The sequence below is a fragment of the Anolis sagrei genome, chromosome 5 (assembly GCF_037176765.1).
Source record: "Anolis sagrei isolate rAnoSag1 chromosome 5, rAnoSag1.mat, whole genome shotgun sequence".
NCBI lineage: Eukaryota > Metazoa > Chordata > Lepidosauria > Squamata > Dactyloidae > Anolis > Anolis sagrei.
In genome coordinates this window covers 66,288,608-66,309,076 of record NC_090025.1, presented here as the reverse complement: position 1 = coordinate 66,309,076, position 20,469 = coordinate 66,288,608, and the positions used below count along the sequence as shown (strand labels likewise).

The 20,469-nt window shown below is 39.8% G+C and overlaps 1 protein-coding gene across 2 annotated transcripts in view; it reads left to right on the top strand.

The window, feature by feature from the left end:
- The window catches only part of IRF2 (interferon regulatory factor 2), a 67,700-nt gene that overhangs the window by 28,697 nt on the left and 18,534 nt on the right, over positions 1–20,469 (top strand). For both annotated transcript variants that reach the window (XM_067468732.1, XM_060778646.2), the window contains exons 2-3: positions 16,905–16,997; positions 19,515–19,614. In XM_067468732.1, the coding sequence (XP_067324833.1) occupies positions 16,911–16,997; positions 19,515–19,614 (187 nt within the window). In that variant the 5' untranslated portion in view covers positions 16,905–16,910. The remainder of the gene's footprint in view (positions 1–16,904; positions 16,998–19,514; positions 19,615–20,469) is intronic.

Below are 20,469 nucleotides of genomic sequence, written 5' to 3'. Positions count from 1 at the left end.
CCACTGTCCTAAAGGGTCCTGTGTTGGAGAGAAATCTCAAATCTTTGAATATCCTTGAGAGAGAAAATACGATACTAATACTATTGAATGAATGAGGTTCTACTGATGCTTAAGTTAATGAGGTTTTCCTTGCTTAGGAAGAGGTTGGCAACCTTTCTTGGGATCTTCAGATCCCACAGTCCACTCCCATGGGTTCTTAGAACGATAGTAAGTTTTCTGAGTTCTTCTAAAAAACCTTTAGAATACATAAACCGGGCGTAAATGTGTAGGAAGGAGCAAATATATGTGTTTTCAATGGGACTAGCCTTGTATTAACAGCTTTAAAGGGCATTTCTTCATCAAGTATGCATTTTAGCAGTTGTGGCTCATCAAGTAGGCATTTTAGCAGTTGTGGCTTCTACTCTCCCTGTTCTGCTCTGTTGTTCCCCAATTATATCTCTGTGAAATGTTTTACTGTTTGCCTGGCTATCAGAAGAGATCACCTGCTTGACAAGGAACTTAAAATCTAGTTACAAAATCTGGAGGGTCATTGCCCTTAGTGGAAATAGGCCAATGTTTACAGTATAAAGGCTGAACAGAAAGGACGTTTCATCCTGTTATTGTTGGAGTCCCACTTAGAATATTTTCCAGTTGCTGACAAAATCGAAACTAGTATTAAGCAAAATACCCAGCACAGTTTCATTTCTAATTTCTTCTCTACGTTGCTTTCAGTTTCTGTGATGCTTTTCATTTTGACAAGATGCCTGGCCCCAGAAGTTGCAGTTTCTATATGTATTTCATCAGGGTTTCCAGACAGCAAGTTTGAACTTCAGGCCTTCAAAGAATTACTCAGAGAAGCCCAGAAACTACTTTTGGTCCCCATATGATGGAACCGCCACAGAGATAAAATTAACTCCCAACTTTTTACATTTTCATTCCACTTTGATATGTTGAAATCTCTTAAGCCATAGATTGCCTGTTGCCCATTCTCTGTTCATTCTCATTTTGACTGCAGCATGCATTTATTGGTAACTACTTCTGTAAATATATGGGAAAGGGAAACAAAGTTGTTGATGTACATTGTTTTATTTTAGTTTGAGAAGGAAAGCATTGCAACATAATTCATAGAAACACTAATACTTTGAGAAACAGAGATTTCCTGTAGAGACTTGCTTTTTTTAAGTTCCTGCAAAATTGTGGCTTTCTTTCTGGCTTTCTAAGAGCTTTACTGTAGGAGCATCTCCCATATTGATCTAACTGATGAAAACCAATTTTATATATGATTTTGTGTCACGTCATTGTATGAAATACTGCTTCCAGAGTTTTTGATTAATAACATGACTATGCTAAAACTATGTTCAAAAAATGAGTTTAACAAGTTAAATATAATGTTGTCAGAAGACCCAAGGGATGATTCCACGTGTCCACAATAAATACATACTAGGGTTTTCATAGTGTTGTGCTATCTCATAATGAATATGGAAAATTACATGGTTAAATACACTTCTGGCTCAAAATCTTTTCCCCTTTTGAACATTTGCATGGTAGACATAGACATGTGGGCAGGTTTTAAAATAAATCCCCAATGCCTCTGTTTCCACATCCACATTGGAAATACTATTGGACTTAGCAGTATCTGACTATGAACATAAACACCATCTGTTCACCATTGAATGTGATGTATATATAACCTTTTGCTGTCACCGTATGATGATTGTTCTCCCAGCAGAACAGCAAATGGGCTCAAATGTGAAATAAAAACAGCGGTATTTAGAAATCGGAAAGGGAACATTTTCACCTTGCACTAATATGCACCACATCAGATTGGCAAATCAATAGCCTATAAAAACAAATTCTGGTTAAAAAAATACCATCAAACAAGAATTGACTAACAAATTTCATTTTTGTTTCATGGAGAGTTGGGTTTTTCCCTACAGTAAGTGTTAAGTTAGCATCACTAAAAAGATGATATGTGAGGGAGAGTATGAATGGCTCTCTTTCCTTTCTCTCTCTCATTTGGACTCAGTGTCATTTGGGCTCTACATTGGGCTTGAAACAGTACATGTGAGAAGGCTAGCACAGGCATGGGGAACCTTCGGCCCTCCAGGTGTGGTGGACTTCAACTCCCACAATTCCTTGAGGCTCGGCATTTGCCCCAAAGGCTTACCTTGGCCCAAGGAATTGTGGGAGTTGAAGTCCACCACACCTGGAGGGCCGAAGGTTCCTGACCCCTGCTATAGCAGATCACAAGCTAACTAGCTGACCTTCCGGAAGAAGCTGAAATCCTGGTTGTGGGATCAGGCGTTCGCAGAATAGACTGATTTGCTGGTAAAGACATTGGTTAATGGACTATGATGGACTGTTTTTAGGATGACGACTGAAATCGGCGAATTGGTATATATATATATTATTGTAACACATGTTTTTATACTTTGCTTTGTTGTGTGTGGACACTGTATTTTGCCGGTTGGTAGCCATCCTGAGTTCCTCTGTGAAGATTGAGAAGGACGGGATACAAATGCCCCAAATAAATAAATAAATAAATAAATAAATAGCAGTCAACAGTGGCCAAAATACAGCTAATGCGATTTTGAGGTATATCAACGTGTGTGTGTGTGTGTGTGTGTGTGTGTGGTCTTTATCCAGGGAGGCAGTGTCCGGTTCTGGACATCTCAGTTCAAGAAGGAATAGTACAACATGATTCTGGTAATTATATATATTTACCAAATACTGGAGCTAGATTTTCAAGACACTGGAGCTCTTATTTCATTTGGCCAAAACATCTGGGGACTCACAGGTTGAGAACCACTGCTTTAAACTGATAAGAGCTGCACACTGCAGATGTGTACTGTCCTTATGTTAGCAGCAGGAAGTGTGTGGAGGCACCTTCTTGCCTCCAACTGGAACCTCGAGTTTGACCTTGTTGTAACCTGGGAATGAAATGAAAGAAAGGCTGAGTGCTTATCTCTCTCATGAATCATGGGGAACAAAAATAAGTCACCTTGAAAGCATGTTGTGAGGTTTACGTTCTCCATTCCCACTTCCCACCTACACCAACGTCATTTCTTTTAACCTATGTGGGCAAGTTTTAAAGGTATATTGCATCTGGAAGGAAAGCAGTTACCTAGTCATTGTATTGTCGAAGGCTTTCATGATTGGATTCACTGCGTTGTTGTAGGTTTTTTGGGGCTGTATGGCCATGTTCTAGAAGAACCTAGTCATTCATTTTGCAGACCCAGTGCTGCTGCTACTGCTGCTTCTCCCCAAGTTATTTTACTTCGCTTATTCCCACCATGGAAAGAGGAGCATTGTGGTACGTGCAGACAGAGATTGGTTTATGGAGCCTAGCACCTGTTTCCAAAAAAGGAGATGTCACTTTCTGGATCGGGAGAAGTGGAAATTCTTAATGTGGAAAAGCCATGTTATTATTATAGTGCCTGGAATTTATTTATTTATTTATTTATTTGTCTATTTACGGTATCTCTAGCTCGCCTTTCTCAGCCCTAAGGCTACTTAAGGCGGGTTACAGATTGGCAACAATTCGATGTCACACATGCATTTCTGGACAAAGTATTCCTCACATTAGTGATCAGAAGAGGCACTATTCAGCATTTCACTTCCCCCCCATTGACCATTCAGTTCAAGGAAAAAGGTAGAAGTGGTAGAGAAACTAGGGAAAGATGCAAGTGGAGGAAGGCAATATATAAAACCCTATTTATTTATCATATCAGGAGCAAACCAAGGGTACAGTTGTAATGTATTTAATAAAAACACAAAGTTTGAAAAATTGGCATTATATTAAATGTCCTTTGATCAGTAGCTGGCCACTTGGAGTGCCTCTGGTGTTGCTGAAAGAAGGGCTTCCATTGTGCATGTGGCAGGGTTCAGACTGCATTGTAATAGGTGGTCTGTGGTTTGCTCTTCTCCACACTCGCATGTCATGGACTCCACTTTGTGGCCCCATTTATTAAGGTTTGCTCTGCATCTCGTGGTGCCAGATTGCAGTCTGTTCAGTGCCTTCCAAGTCACCCAGTCTTCTGTCTGCCCAGGAGGGAGTCTCTCATTTGATATCAACCATGGATTGGGGCTCCTGGTTTTAGCCTGCCACTTTTGGACTCTCACTTGCTGAGAAGTTCCTGCGCGTATCTCTGTAGATAATAAAAAACTATTTCTTCATTTAAGGTGTTGACGTGCTGGCTGCTATCTGAACAGGGGATGGGCTGGAGATGTCACTGCCTTAGTCCTTTCATTATTGGCTGCTGCTTCCCGATGGATGTCAGGTGGTGCGATACTGGCTAAACAGTGTAATTTCTCCAATGGTGTAGGGCGCAGATAACTTGTAATAATGCGGCATGTCTAATTAAGAGCCACACTCACTCTTTCAATGTGGTGAGATGTGTTCCACACTGTGCATGCCTACTCAGCAGCAGAGTAACAAAGCGCAAGGGCAGATGTCGTCACTGTATCTGGTTGTGATCCCCAGATTGTGCCAGTCAGCTTTTGTGTGATATTGTTTCTAGCGCCCACTTTTTGCTTCATATTCAGGCAGTGCTTCTTGTAGGTCAGAGAACGGTCCAGAGTAACTCCCAGGTATTTGGATGTGCTGCAGTACTCCAGTGGGATTTCTATAAAACCCTGGCAAAATGTTTTTACTTTAGAACAGCGTTTCTCAACCTGGGGGTCAGGACTCCTGGGGGAGGCGTAATGAGGGGATGTCAGAGGGGTCGCCAAAGACCATCAGAAAACACAGTATTTTATGTTGATCATGTGGGCTTGACCCAATTCTATCGCTGGTATGGCTCAGAATGCTCTTTGATTGTAGGTGAACTATAAATCCCAGCAGCTACAACTCCCAAATGAAAAAAATCAATCCCCCCACCCCCTCCCCACCTGTAATCAAATTTAGGCATATCGGGTTTTTGTACCAAATTTGGTCCAGTGAATGAAAATACATCCTGCCTATCATATATTTACATGACGATTCATAACAGTAGCAAAATTACAGTTATGAAGTAGCAACGAAAATAATTTTATGTTTGGGGGTCACCACAACATGAGGAACTGTATTAAGGAGTCACGGCACTTCAAAGGTTGAAAAACACTGCTTTAGAAGGATTGTTCTCACCTCTATGCTTGCTTAATCTCTTGGACAGCGTACTGTGCTTTTTTCAAGCAAAATGTATAGAAAATATAACATCCAACTTATAACAAGAGGTAAAACGGTGGCAGGAGAAAACTAATGACTAATTTATTGAGCAACCTTTACCTGGTTTGCATTTATTCTGCAGCTTTGCCCACCCAACTGTAATTGCTTCCGTGATGATTTCTATTGCTGTTTAAAGTTCATGAGCAATGGAAGCCTGTGGTTTTTCACCTTTACTTTTGTGCAGCTGCGGATTGAAGGGTTAGTTGGCTTAAGGTAGCTAAGATGTTTTGAACTCGGCCTTCCCCTCTTTCTGAACCAGACGTAATATCTTCTGGCCACATTGCACCATCTGTGTGCCGAGATCAAATGCACGTGAAGATAATGCCTCTTTTCCCCTTGGAGAAGGAATCTACTTAAGGCACAGAAAATGGAATGGGTGCAGTGTGGTGCCTCAGTTGATAAGAGCCGGCGAGGCAGACCTTTTGGCTGCCACATGGTTCTTCCATTCGTTGACATTTGCAGGAGCAGAATTACTCCCCCACCCCCAGATGTTAACAGCAACTGCTGTGCATCAGTCTTGACATTACTTAAAGCACTCACACCCCTCCCTGCCTCAAAAAACCTTCACTTCAAGCACCTTTGTGAGCAAGATTGAGACTGCCTCCCAAACCAGTTCAGAGTTAGCTTCTTGCAGCCATCTCCCCACAAGTCCCATTACAGCATAGCAGGGGATTTTAAGGCCACACCAGTACAAGAGGGAAGTAATGAGTGTTTGAATGAGAAAAATATTTTGAGTAATTTCTGAGTAGGTATTGATTTGAGGAAGGGAAAAATGAGAGCGTTGCCTTCCCCATAAGAATTCTGCCTCCCCATGGGGAAAAAATGTCTCCAAAATTATAGCATCGCGGAAAGAGATGCTAAAATTCATTCATAGCTGTACTATTCGTTGTGTTCTAATTCCCTTGGCCAGCCTCTTTTCTTTGGATGCTGGAAGTGTATTTCTAAATCCTTGACTGAAGTTTTGAATTGCTGCAAAGCTAGAAATTTGGAGACTTAAGGAAAATTTAATCTCAGGGGACAACATTCTTATATAGTTCAGCTGCACATAGGTACCATATATACTCGAGTATAAGCTGAGTTTTTCAGCCCTTTTTAGGCTGAAAAATCCCCCCTTGGCTTATACTTGAGTCAAAGTTATTTATTATTTTACTCTGTTGTTATTATTATTATTATTACATTTATTGTTTTACTCTATTATTATTATTATTATTATTTCATTTATTGTTTTACTCTATTATTACTATTATTATTACATTTCCATTATTTTACTCTAATATTCTTTTTATTACATTTATTATTTTACTCTATTTATTATTATTGGACGTATAAATAAAGTTTAATAATAATAATAATAACACTTATTATTTTACTCTATTATTATTTTACTGTATTATTATTACATTTATTTTACTCTATTATTGTTATTATTTTACTCTATATTATTATTACATTTATTATTTTACTCTGTATTTTTATTATTTAGTTTTATTATTTTTATTATTTAAATTATTTTACTCTATTATTATATTTATTGTTTTATTCTGCCCTCAAAATGCACTTTACCACTGATTTAGGACTGACTGCGTTACCTCATCTCTTTTTGAAAACCCTATACCAGTTATCCTACCTTGTTCGTGTCCAATGTTATTTTTTAAAAAAAATTTAAATTATTACATTTGGCCCAGCCATGCAGGGGCATGAGAGAAGCCTCCCACAAGGATGGCAAAACATCAAAACATCCAAGCATCTCCTGAGCAACGTCCAGTTTTCTCACACCAGAAGCGACTTGCAGTTTTTTTCCTGGCATGAAAAAAAAACAGCTGCTAGAAATTATGGGATCTGAAGTCCAAAACACCTGGAGGACCAAAGGTTGAGAACTATTGGTCTAACAAAAGCTGGAAGACTGCACTTGGCCCACACCAGTGGCCGTTTGCTATGATCTGTATACATAATAGCGGATTTCTATTATTTACATACATTTTATTTATTTTGTGGCAATAAAATATTGCCACAAATATGTATGACAGATTTCCAGAGGTAATGCTACTTTGTCTTTGATAGACAAGAAGAGGGAAGAGTGCAGTGATAGCTGTAAGTCATAGTGTTGGGTGATGATCAATGCTTCCTTTCTATAATTCAGCTGGACCTGTTCCTGGTAGATTTGCATGCATGAGGTTCACTTCCTGTTACAGGTGTATTGTTCTTGAATTATATCCCACTGAGAAGGTGCTACACAAATCCTTTCTGAAACCGTAGGGAAGACCAGCGCCACTTCAAAGCCTTGCCAGGGAGAACTTGTTTTCCCTATGAAATGAGTCAGAGAAGGTGCAGATTGCAGGAAGAGGGCTTCTTGACTGGGCTGGAAGGCAGAGGACTAAGTAACTTCTATTGCTAGCAATTAATATAATGCAGGAGGCGAATCGTCTTTTGTTGAGCCAGTTGGTAGGAGCAAACCTGTTTCCACCCTAAAGTAGGGGGCTTGTTTCATGATAGTTAAGTGTACTGCACACCTTTGCATGTCCTCTGTTTCTGATGCTTTCACACAGAGACCTGACAGTAGCAAACACAGCCACAAACACAGGCAGGTGCTGTTATGTTATCCCAGTTCATTGTGATGGTCTGCATAGCGTACAATGAATTGGGATCAGAATTATCAGTCGGCATACTTAATTCATTATGGATCAACAGTTTGCACTGAAGCACCTGTCATATAAAAGCAGTCCCCAAGTTACCAACACCTGACTTACAAATGACTCATAGTTAAGAACGGGGGTGTGACATCAGGAAGTCAAAGAAATCTACCCCTCGCAAGGGAAATTCACTTCTATAAGAGTTACCATGGGGAAAAGATGTCTCTACTAAAGTCACGATCTGTCAACGGCAAAAGGCCACCTTACTTGGATTTGCACACATCATTCGAAAATGCATCACACAGTCCTAAACACTTGGGAAGTGTTCGACTTGTGATTTTGTGATACGAAATCCAGCATGTATATCTCGTTTGCTATGTCACGCCATTAGAAAAGTTGGCAACAGATCCCAAATGTAGACTCTGCAAGGAAGTAGATGAAACAATGGATCACATCCTCAGCTGCTGCAAGAAGATCGCGCAGACAGACTACAAGCAGAGCTATAACACCGTTGCTCAGATGATTCATTGGAACTGGTGCCACAAATACCACCTGCCTGCGACAAAGAACTGGTGGGATCACAAGCCTGAAAAAGTTATGAATATGTCAAACTACTCTGGCACTTCCGAATTCAGACTGAAACACAACAAGATGACTCTGCTGGCTGTTGTATTGGATCACACGTCGGACACTTCCCAAGTGTCTAGGACTGTGTCATGTATGGGCGAATAATGCGTGCAGATCCCAGTAAGGTGGCCTTTTGCAGCTGGCAGATGGTAATCTTGTCAGGGCTGATTGTGTTTAAGTGCGGGCCAAGGTCTTTAGGCACTGCACCCAGTGTGCCGATCACCACTGGGACCACCTTGACTGCCTTGTGCCAGAGTCTTTGCAGTTCAATCTTTAAATCCTCATATCGGGTCAGCTTTTCCAGTTGCTTCTTGTCAATCCTGCTATTGCCTGGGATTGCAACATTGATGGTCCATACTTTTTTTCCCCTCATGATCATGAGATCAGGAGTATTGTGCATCTGTTTAGGAAAGTTGGTTGTGGGAGCACTTGAAAACTTCTAGTATGAAATCGTATGAGTGATAAATGCTTGGCATAACACATTGAACCATTTTGGACATAATGGGAAAGCATTATTTATTTAGTTGAGCAAACACATGGATCAGCATGGAGGTTTGGGTGCCTTCCCATGGCTGTAAGAGGAAAAAAATAGAAGCACTTCTCTCTGCTTTTTAGCCAATTTGTGTTCCACATGTTGGTTAGAAACATGTGGAACACAATGTTCAAACTGAGAATTAGTGTAATAGGACAAATAATATTATTTAATATCATTAATAAACAAGGCCTCTTAACTGCAGTTAGGTTCTGACTTGTTTTAATAATCTATAGTCTAAATTAATTACAATCTTCCAGGATGTTAAAGTTTAAAATCAGAAGTGTATGTTTCCAATGACCACTTCCCAGCCATACCAGAGAAAGAAAGCATAATACACAAAACGTTATTCATGCTGTTGCATGCAAAACAGGTGATTTACTATCTTTTTTTGCATGTTAACATAAACTTATAATTAGTACAGCGGATGTAATATATACAAACCAACAGGAGAAACAATCCTATTTTCCTTAGTTCCCTTTTTTTTACTTTGCTGGTAAGGTCAAATAATATACCACTCTCTTTGCTGGAATATGGGTCCACATTTACATTAATTGTAATTAATTGTCATATATTCTTTCCAGTTTGCAAACATTAATTACGATGTGTGTTGATATGGATACATAATGAAACATGAACAAATTTTATGAAAAGGATAAACATGTTTAATAATTAAATGCCTATCCACATAGATATATCATTGTGTGGAGAGATGTGTGTAACATGGTCGTATGAATAGTGTTGACATGCATATCAGCAATATTTAAGACGTCTAGTGCACTTATGACATACCACAAAAATATCATTGCAAACAGAGTCTTGGTTGTAGATTCTTCATCCTCAACTCTAATGTCTATAATATCTTGTGCTCTGCCTGTAACATGTTGCAGCCCAGCCACCTGTTTGATCACTTTTCATCCAGACATCACACAATTCAACAATAACAATGAGTTTATTAAAAAAGAGTATATAAAAAGTAACAGCTTCAAAATCGTGTAAGAAGTTCTCTAAAAATCATTTAAAATAAACAAACTAAGCATGCAAGAAAGTAAAATCAAAGGCCAGCTTATAAAAACAATATCCAAGTTACATCCATGAACTAGATATCAAGAGCTTGACAAAAGGCAAAGAGCAAATCTGAACATGAATCTAAAAATCACAGAAGGTAAAACAGGAAATTGTAATCCCAAGGTGGTCACTACATAACTATAATTCCTAAGTCTTGAAAACTTGAAACAAGATTTGTAATCCAAACAGGAGACATGAAACTTAAACAGGAAAACAAAATCCAAAAACCAAGATCCAGTACTCCTGACCCGGAGCTTCACAGTCAGGTGACTTGATTCATGAAATTCCTACGTTGAGCTCCACACTGAACGAAGGTACACCTGGGCTCCCTTTGTTCATCTTTCAGTCTCTGAGAACAATGAATCTGTCTCAGCTACACACCCTCCAGTCTGAGCAATAAATGCTGGGTTATCGGTAACTCTCTGGTCTCCTCCACATTCCTTTCACAGTCAATCCCTGGGGGATTCTCATGAGAAACACGATCTGTTTCCCTAGCAATAGATCTATCCAAAACATCTCGATACACATTTGCATTCCCCCACAGAAGTAACCGGCTCAAACAAAAAATCCCTGACCTCATCCTCAGAAGCAGAGGCTTCATAAACCTCAACATGACATATCAATGATCTCTGTACTCATGCCAAATAGATATCAATTGTGGCATGGTCTCATAGTCTTGCTCTCACAGCATTAATGTGTTATCTGCAACAGTCGTGATAAACTGCTGTAATTGGTGCATACTTAAACAACATTCCATAGTGAAACGTTGCCTATATGATATGAAAGAGAAAGAAGAGTTATTCTTAAACAAATATCCAATATATCTTCATTTAATTTCTGGAGACAGTACATTTTTGTTGTTGCTGCTTTCTATTATTGGTCACTACAATCCAAGTTTCAGAAACACTGATTTAGTTTAGTAGTTGCCTTTGGGTAGCAACCCCTCCCCACCCGCAAACAATAACCTCCCACAACTAATTTTCTGGCATATATAAAAGTCTGCAAGGGGAGGCTGCATGTTCTATGATTTATAGTGTGGGTTGGAAGAAGTCCAAGAATTATTGTTCCGTCTTCCAGGAGCATGGTTTACATTTCCTTTTAGATGCATGGGATAGCATTCCCTTGCATTTCCCCAGGGTTGCTATAGACCTAGCAGCACCCTGGAAGTTAAACAGTATCAGAGTCTGGAAAGCCAGGCTGCAGGCTCTCTGCAGTTATTGGTTTAGAAAGTATCTCTTTGGGTTTGGAGTCCGCCCTTTTTTCTGGGGTTGAGATCTCCATTTTGAAATCTTCCCCTGCCTCCTTCAGTAGAGAAAAAAAAAGCCTCAGATGTGCTGTTGGTCAGACAGGCAAAGCTCTGAAAAGTCATTGTGAGTGCAGTTGAGATACTGTGATAGATAGATGGAATAGGAATTGAGTAATTAAGAAATTGAGTCATAGATAGAAATTGAGTTATTAAGAAAGGCAACATAACTATAAAGAGAGATAAAGAGAAGCTTATTGAGATCCTATAGTTATTGAGGAAAGCTATTGAGGTATTGAGAAATAGTTATGGAGTACTATTGAGCATTACTTCATCTCCAAATGCTAACCTTGTGCTTAGATAGGGGAATACCTGTTCTTTCTAACCATAGCAGCTCAAGGTTAGGGTGAAAGATCCCAGGATTCTTTCTACCATTTGGAGAAAGATTACCTCAGTAATTGAAGAAAAGGGAAAGAAAGAACATCTCTATGGTTTCCCAAATTGACTGTTTGTGTTATAACATCAAGCTGTGCCAAGTCTGCCAAGGACTTTGGAAATAAATATTTTGTTGATGTTCATATCTTGACTGGCATCAGTTGCTGAAAGTATTGAGTTATTGCTTCAAAGAAAGACCCCCCAGCAGTTCGCCCAGATAAAGAGAGAAGCACATCTTAGTTTTAACGTTCTAGCGTCTGGGTGAATAATTCATTTGATTATGAGCCCTACACAGTGATTCCACTTTAACTGCCATGACTACAGCCTATGGAATCCTGTGAGGTGGATTTGTAGTTTGATGAGACACATGAGATCTTCGACTGAAAATCCTAAATATCTCTCTTCCCAGTTGCAAATCCCAAGATTCCCTAGCATGTTGTCACAGTAGCTAGAGGGGAATCATGGTGCTATTATTGTCCCTAGCACTGTAGTTTCCTTTGTATACTGCATATTTCTCCTTTTTCCTGTCCATCACAACAATTGCTAATGCTTTATACTGAAGTTCCAGTATTCACCAACAGTGGAAAGGCAATAATAATTCCTAGTGAAGCTACTGTATGAACACAGACTTGGAAATGCCTTAGGACAATTAGAAGCTGCCTTACAGTAAGTTAGACTATCTTTCTTGCCGTGTATTTTGGTCCCAAAAGGCATTTCAATGAATATGGAATATAGGGTACAAATCTCCCCTTATGAACCTGTGAGGATTTTAAGATCATCTGGAGAGGCCCTGCTCTCGGTCCCACCATCATCACAAGCACGGTTGGCGGGAACGAGACACAGGGCCTTCTCAGTGGTGGCCCCTAGGCTATGGAACGCCATTTCTAGGGAGATTAGATCGGCTTCTTCACTCCTATCATTCCAAAAGCATCTTAAGACATGGCTTTTTGAGCGGGCATTTGAAAATATGGAGTAACGGATATAATAACGGAATATCGCAGAACTGGACATTGTTTTAAGGGATATCGATTGAAGTATGTTTTATTATAATGGTTGATTTTATTGTTGCTAATGTTTTATTGTTGCGGTGGCGCAGTGGGTTAAAGCACTGAGCTGCTGAGCTTGTTGATCGAAAGGTCACAGGTTCGATCCCAGGGAGCGGCGTGAGCTTCTGCTGTCAGCCCCAGCTTCTGCCAACCTAGCAGTTCGAAAACATGCAAATGTGAGTAGATCAATAGGTACCGCTCCAGCGGGAAGGTAACGGCGCTCCACGCAGTCATGCCGGCCACATGACCTTGGAGGTGTCTACGGACAACGCTGGCTCTTCGGCTTAGAAATGGAGATGAGCACGACACCCCAGAGTCAGACATGACTGGACTTAATGTCAGGGGACTACCTTTACCTATTGTAACCATGTCCTTGGTGGCATTGAACTCTTGCTTTGTAAACCGCCTCGAGTCGCTGGAAGGCTGAGAGGGGCAGTATAGAAATGTACTAAATAAAATAAATAAATAGGGTAGCAGTTCCTCCCCAGGATTTTAGGCAAGGTCTTTTTGGAAATACAGTTGACGGAAAGCTTAGGGCTTTGTGTACCTCAAAATGTGTCATCTACACTTGAAGTATAACTCATATGCTTCAAGAGTTCAATGAGTAAATCATAAATATATTTAGTCATGTGTAAACTGACACTGAGAGTATATATTGCTTGGAATTTTGTCCAAATGAAATACACATTTCTTCCTGAAAGATCTCAGAATCTTAAGGTACAAATGTAATAATTTGACCTTCTCACCCTAAACTGTTTGGCAGGGTTCAAGTAATGTATACTGTTGTAAGCCCTCCAAATCTGTTCATTGGGAACTCGGTTTATTCTTTCTTCTCTCTCTGTTTCGCTTTTTCTTAAGAACATTTCTGTAATTACCACTTTGCTTTTCCCATGGTGTTGACTGAGCAAGGAAAGCACATCAAATTTCACTCCCAGGAAGCTTTTCTAGCTCTTGTAATGCGAATAGCCTGAATCCTACTTGCATTTGTTGATTTGACCTGAAGTCACTTCTATATTCAGCCCAGTGTAGCATGCCATTCTGCTTGAAGCCTAATAACACCCATTTAGGGGACTGTGGCATTCCTGATTCATGAAAACATGTAATGTGTGCCGTCTACAATTACATCAGCTTCATTTTACTGATGTATTACGTTGCAGGCTCGTAATTAACTCCATGGTGCTATTTGTCCATTGGCCGCTGTTATAGCATATTATATCTAACGTATGATTTCAGCCTTGCATAAAGTTATAAAGCAAATAAAAATAAGTGTGCATCACCCACCCTGAGTGTAAAGTACACCGATGCCTGATCTTTTCTGTGCTTATTGAGAAGTGCCTGCAATGAAAAGTGTGCATGAACATATGGTTACACAGAATGTCCCGTGAGCTTAAAGTGATTTACCCAAATTATTGTGTACCTATGGTTAGCCAAAGATTTTACCAACTTCTCTTAAGACAGAAGCCAGTTTTTAATCTTGACATAGACACTTTATTTAGTTGATGATATAATGGAAACTACCAGTATTAAAAACTCTAAAATTATAACTGTAAATAAAGAACAACATTCAAACACAGGGGAACTCCAGACAAGAAACAATCAGGGACAGCTAATCACCTCTCAACAAAGGATTCCCCCAGGCAGTAATAAGCCACTGTAATAAGCCACAGTAATAAGCCACAGTAATAAAAACTGTCCGGCCATCAAATGCTAATCAAGGTGGTCAATTGAAACATTCACACCTAGCTCCAACAGACAAGAGTTCTTTCTCCCACTCTGGAGTTTCCAATTTTCCTAGTTTCCAACAGACCTCACAACCTCTGAGGATGCCTTCCATAGATGCAGGTGCAACATCAGGAAGGAATGCTTCTAGAACATGGCCATACAGCTTGAAAAACCTTCAACAATCCATTGTGAAAACCATTGGCACTTTCAAATAATAGAAAGAATAATAATAAAATAATAAACTTCATTTATACTTTGCCACCATCTCCCCAATGGGGACTTGGGGTGGCTTACATGAGGCCAACATATTACAGCAAAATAAAACCAAAACATAAGCAACAAACAACAGCATAAAAATTACATTAAAAACATATGAATACAATAACAAAATAACATTCCAATAAACACAATCACAGTGACAGTGTGCAGGGTAAAATGTTAAAAGACTTGAATGAGATAAGACTAGGAGCAAGTTATTTGCAGGGAGCTCATAAAGAAACACAGAAAGAAGGATTCTGGTAGTTGTAATCTAAAAATAACTTAGAAGAATTGTCCACCTTGTGTGACTATGGAGCAGAACAAACAGCTCTGCACCTGTATGCTTGCCCACAGTGCCCTGCCTCATGCACAGAGGAAGAATTGTTTAAAGCTATAGACAATGCGGTTGCTGTTGCCCGTGTTTGGTCAAAAATTATTTATCTGTTTGTTCTCCCTCTATTTTATCAATTATATACTTATTTATGGAATGCTTTTGACACAAAATAAATAAATAATCTAAAAATACTTTGAGTCAAGTGGGCAGAAGGCTTGCATTGATGCCATGATTGTTGAAATTATTCTTTGTTAAATAATGCCAATGGGTTGGATCCAGATTTCATCATACATAGAGTAGAAATATGGAAATACCGTAAAAGGGATTTAAGTGAGTCCTCCCAGTAGACTCAAATCAAGGGAAAGTTTCATGAGAAACATCATTCCTCTTAATGTTCTCCCAGCAAGAGCAAGAGTATCCATCTGGGCAGTTAAACCAGGCAATGCCAAATGGATGGCCCCTTATGAGAGTTTGCCTCCAGGGGCAAACCAAGAATGGGCAACTTGGAAGTCCCTGAACAGACTCAGAAATGGTGTTGAGAGATCAAAAAATAACCTGGCAAAATGGCATAAATCCTCCACCTTGTGCATCTGTGGAGCAGAACAAACAACTCTGCATATGTATGCCTGTCCACAATGCCCTACCTCATGCACAGAGGAAGAACTCTATAAAGCTACAATGTGGTCGCGATTGCCCATTTTGATCTAAAATTATTTAACCACTTTTGTTCCCTTTCATTTATTATTTTTATACTTGTTTATTGGTGCAATGCTTTTGACATAAAATAAATAAACTTAAGTACCCTTAGTTTTCACGGACCTGCTCTACATATTACCATGTTCAGATCCAGCCCATAAATAGTTTTTATTTTCCGTGTTAGATATCCCTTATACCAGGGGTCCTCAAACTTTTTAAACAGAGGGCCAGGTGACAATCCTTCAAACTGTTGGAGGGCCGGATTATAATTTGAAAAAAAGCATGAATTCCTATGCACACTGCACATACTTTATTTGTAGTGCAAAAATACTTTAAAACAAAACAATAATTAAAATGAAGAACAATTTTAACAAAAATAAACTTAGTAGTATTTCAGTATGGGCAAGATGGGTGGATGGTATCCTTGAAGTGACTGGATTGACCTTGAAGGAGCTGGGGGTGGTGACGACCGACAGGGAGCTCTGGTGTGGACTGGTCCATGAAGTCACAAAGTCAGAAACGACTGAACGAATGAACAACAACAAAGTATTTCAATGGGAAGTGTGGGTTGGTATGGGCTGATGTGATACGATTGTTGTTGTTGTTGTTGTTGTTGTTGTTGTCATTGTGTGCTTTCAAGTAATTTCAGACTTAGGTTGACCTTGAGCGAGGGCCGGGTAAACAACCTTGGAAGGCCATATCCGGCCCCCAGACCTTAGTTTGAGGACCCCTGCCTTATACAAAATGCTTGGAACCAGAAGTGTTTTGGATTTCTGAATATCTGCACAATTAGATGTCTTGGAGATGGGACCCAAAGCTAAACACTACATTTACTGAAGCTTCATATATTCCTTATACACATAGCCTGGAATGTCATTTTATATAGAACATTTTAAATAATTTTGTGCATGAAACAAAGTTTGTGTATATTGAACCAAAGCAAAAGTGTTGCTATCTCAGCCACCCATGTGGGCAGTTTTGGAGTATTTCAGATTTCCAGATAAGCAGTGCTCAACTGGTAATGAGTTAATTTCACTTTTGTGTCAGGAAACATATATGTATGTTAATGAAAAGTAAACATTGCTGGGCTGTCAGAGTGATTTATCAATGCTTCCTCTTCTTGCAAAGGAAACAATGCCGGTGGAAAGAATGCGAATGCGGCCATGGCTAGAGGAACAAATACACTCGAACAAAATACCGGGTCTGAAATGGCTAAATGAGGTAAGACCTGTCTGTATTTTTTAACAGGGAAAACAAGCCAGAATGAAAAAAAGCCCAGTTCTTTTATCATTATGATATGGGGCTATATGGAAAATGATTTGGTGTATAGTCCTGTTTTGCAGGGCAGAGGCAAGCCAGTTCTCTGGTTCAGATGTAATCATTAAAAAGAGCTTCCTACCAGCCAGGAAAGTAAACAGTGGAGGATAGACTTCCTTGCTGGAATAAAGGATAGGGCTTCTGTCCCTTTAATGTTACATATTTATTTACCATATTTCTATCCCGCCCTATCTCACTCCCAAAGGGGGACTCAAAGAGGCTTACAACTTGGCACAATTTGATGCCACATCAAACATAAACATTACAGATTATAAATACATTAAACGTTCAATCATTACACATAAAGCAATCACATATAAATACAATTAAATCTGGCTCAGCTTACCTGTCTGAACGTATCTCTCCTTATGAACCATCTAGGAACTTAAGATCGTCTGGGGAGGCCCTGCTCTCGATCCCGTCTTCTTCGCATGTGTGTTTGGCGGGGATGAGAGTCAGGGCCTTCTCAGTGGTGGCCTCTCAGCCATGCAACTCCCTTCCTAGGGATATTAGATCAGGCCCCTCCCTCCTGACTTTCCAGAAAAAAAGTAAAAACCTGTCTCTTTGAACAAGCTTTTGGAACTGCAGCGTAATGGATAGACACAGGACTATGAAAGAGTGAACATGGAATGGCTTAAAACAATGCTAATGGAAAATGAGTTAACTGGAGGATATTGATGATTATAGTTTTAATGGTTTTATATGTATTTTTATTATACTATGTTAAATGTTTTTAATGGTATTTATGACTGTTTCGGCATCGAATTGTTGCCAGTTTTGTAAGCTGCCCTGAGTCGCCTTCGGGCTGAGAAAGGTGGGATAGAAATACTGTAAATAAATAAAATCAAAATTTAAAAACAGCAGTTAAAACAATCACATACTCCGTAATCAGAGTCTATGAGCCATTCCAGTTACAGTCGCATTGATTTCCAGCTGTCTATTGTATTGTAGCTAGTCCCCGAACGCCTGGTTCCAAAGCCAGGATTTTACTTGTTTTCAAAATGTCAGGAGAGAGGAAGCTGATCTCACATTTGTTATTTTATTTATTTACTCTATTTACAATCCCGCCTTTTTCTATCCTGAGGGAGACTCAAGGCAGCTTACCTAGAGGCAATTATTCAATGCCTTAAAACACAGACAATTCCAAAAAATTAAAATTAGATTAAAATTAAAACATATTACACAGTTAAAAACATTACATTCCATATTAAAATGACGCCATCCATAGTTGTAGTCCAAGCCGTTCCATAGTCATCACTAGGAAGGGAGTTCCACAATCGAAGGGCCACCACTGAGAAGGCCATGTCTCTCATCACCATCTGCACCTGCGAAGGAGGTGGGACCGAGAGCAGCGTCTCCCTAGAAGATCTTAATGTCCAGCATTTTGAATTGTGCTTGGTAGCAAATTGGCAGCCAATGGAGCTGATGTAACAGGGGGAGGGGGGTGTGCTCCCTGTGCGCCACTCCAGTTAGCCATCTGGTTACTGCACATTGCACTAGTTGAAGCTTCCAGTCTTCAAAGGCAACCCCACATAGAGTGCGTTGCAGTAGTCTTTATGAGATGTAACAAGAGCGTGGACTACTGTGGCCAAGTCTGGCTTCTCAATGTTAGTGTGGAAGAGGGACTTTTTAGCAAATGACAACCCTGTTGAAATTCTCTCTTCTACATAAACATCTAATGGAGAAGGACTTTGTATCTTATGTCGCCTGGCAACTCTTAAAAAAGGATCAATGAAGAGTGAAGATAAGGAGCTGTGTTTGTTTGAGGATTCTGGGACATGTCATTCAAAAACTTCGAACACTTTTCCTGGCTTCAATATTTCAAACTTTAAGTGAAACAACTCATCGCCATGAGTATTCTATTATTCATGGTTTTGTGGGATATTTTAAATGGATTAATCTAGTTTGGTAACCTCATCCAACTTCTAGAGGCCATGAGTTGTCAATTACCAAGACATATATTTTATTTTTATAGCCTGACCTATTCTGAGGACAGTAAGAACAGCCGTTTCTCAATTATGTCACTCTGTTTGTCTCCAAGGAGAAGGAACTGAAATGTTTAGAAGAGGCCAACAGAATTTCAAATGTTTTCCTGAAATGACAGCATTCCACATACAATAGTTGCTCTAAATACTGGAAACCTTTTGCAGTCCTGGAAACAAATACTAGGAATCACGTATGGTTTTAATACCCACAAAAACACTAAGCAATTTTAGCATTTTGTTTCATTTTAATTACTGCTGTTTAGTCATTGATTTGGCATTCAAAGGGAAAGATGGAGCCAGATAGTGAGCATGTGACAGAAAATATGCACAGAATGTACAGCTGGACTCTGCTTTATCAAGTAAAGAGATTTGAGGACAATCCCTGTGTTAATTGTTGCTGTCATTCATTTCCTGTTTTGTTTTTGGGAATTTTCAGGAAAAGAAGATTTTTCAAATTCCTTGGATGCATGCAGCACGTCATGGGTGGGATGTTGAAAAGGATGCCCCCTTGTTCAGGAACTGGGCCATTCACACAGGTAAAGAAGCTCATGCGTGTGAGGCAAGTGTGTGGCAGGGCGTGCCTGTTGTCTTTTCTTGATCCTAGTAATACCATTTTCTATTTTGCCTTACTGTTTGGTCATCCTGACTGTTGCCTGATGAGAATTGCAGCAAGCACATGGGCTCTTAACAGCTGCAGGCACTTCCCCTATTCTGTAAAGCAGAGGAAGTAAATCCAGACACACATCCTTTTGCTTTCATGGAGCTGTCTTGTGATTCAGAGATGTTTTTACAGATAAACATGGACTATAGCTGAGCAAGTTGACGGGCATGTCATGCACAAACATAGTTTATTTATGCTTAACATATGTGTATTGTTATTGTTGTTATTATTCACAGTAGTCCACGCTCTAGTTACATACTGTATAGACTACCGTAATGCACTCTACGTGGGGTTGCCTTTGAAGACTGTCCAGAAGCTTCAAATGGTCCAATGGATGACAGCCAGATTACTAACAGGCATGGCGCTCAGGGAGCATACAACTGCTCTGTTGCACTCGCTCCACTGCCTGCCAGTCTGCTACTGGGCACAATTCAAAGTGCTGGCTTTAGCCTATAAAGGCCTAAACAGTTCTGGCCCAACTTACCTGTCCGAACGCATCATCCCTTGTGAACCTGCTAGGATTTTAAGGTCGTCCAGGGAGGCCCTGCTCTTGATCCTACCTGTGTCACAAACATCTTTGGTGGGGACGAGAGACAGGGCCTTCTCAGTGGTGACCCCTCGGCTATGGAACGCCCTTTCTGGGCACATTAGATCAGCCCCCTCCCTCTTAATATTTCGGAAAAGAGTCAAGACTTGGTTGTTTGAATAAGCGTTTGAAAATGCAATGCAA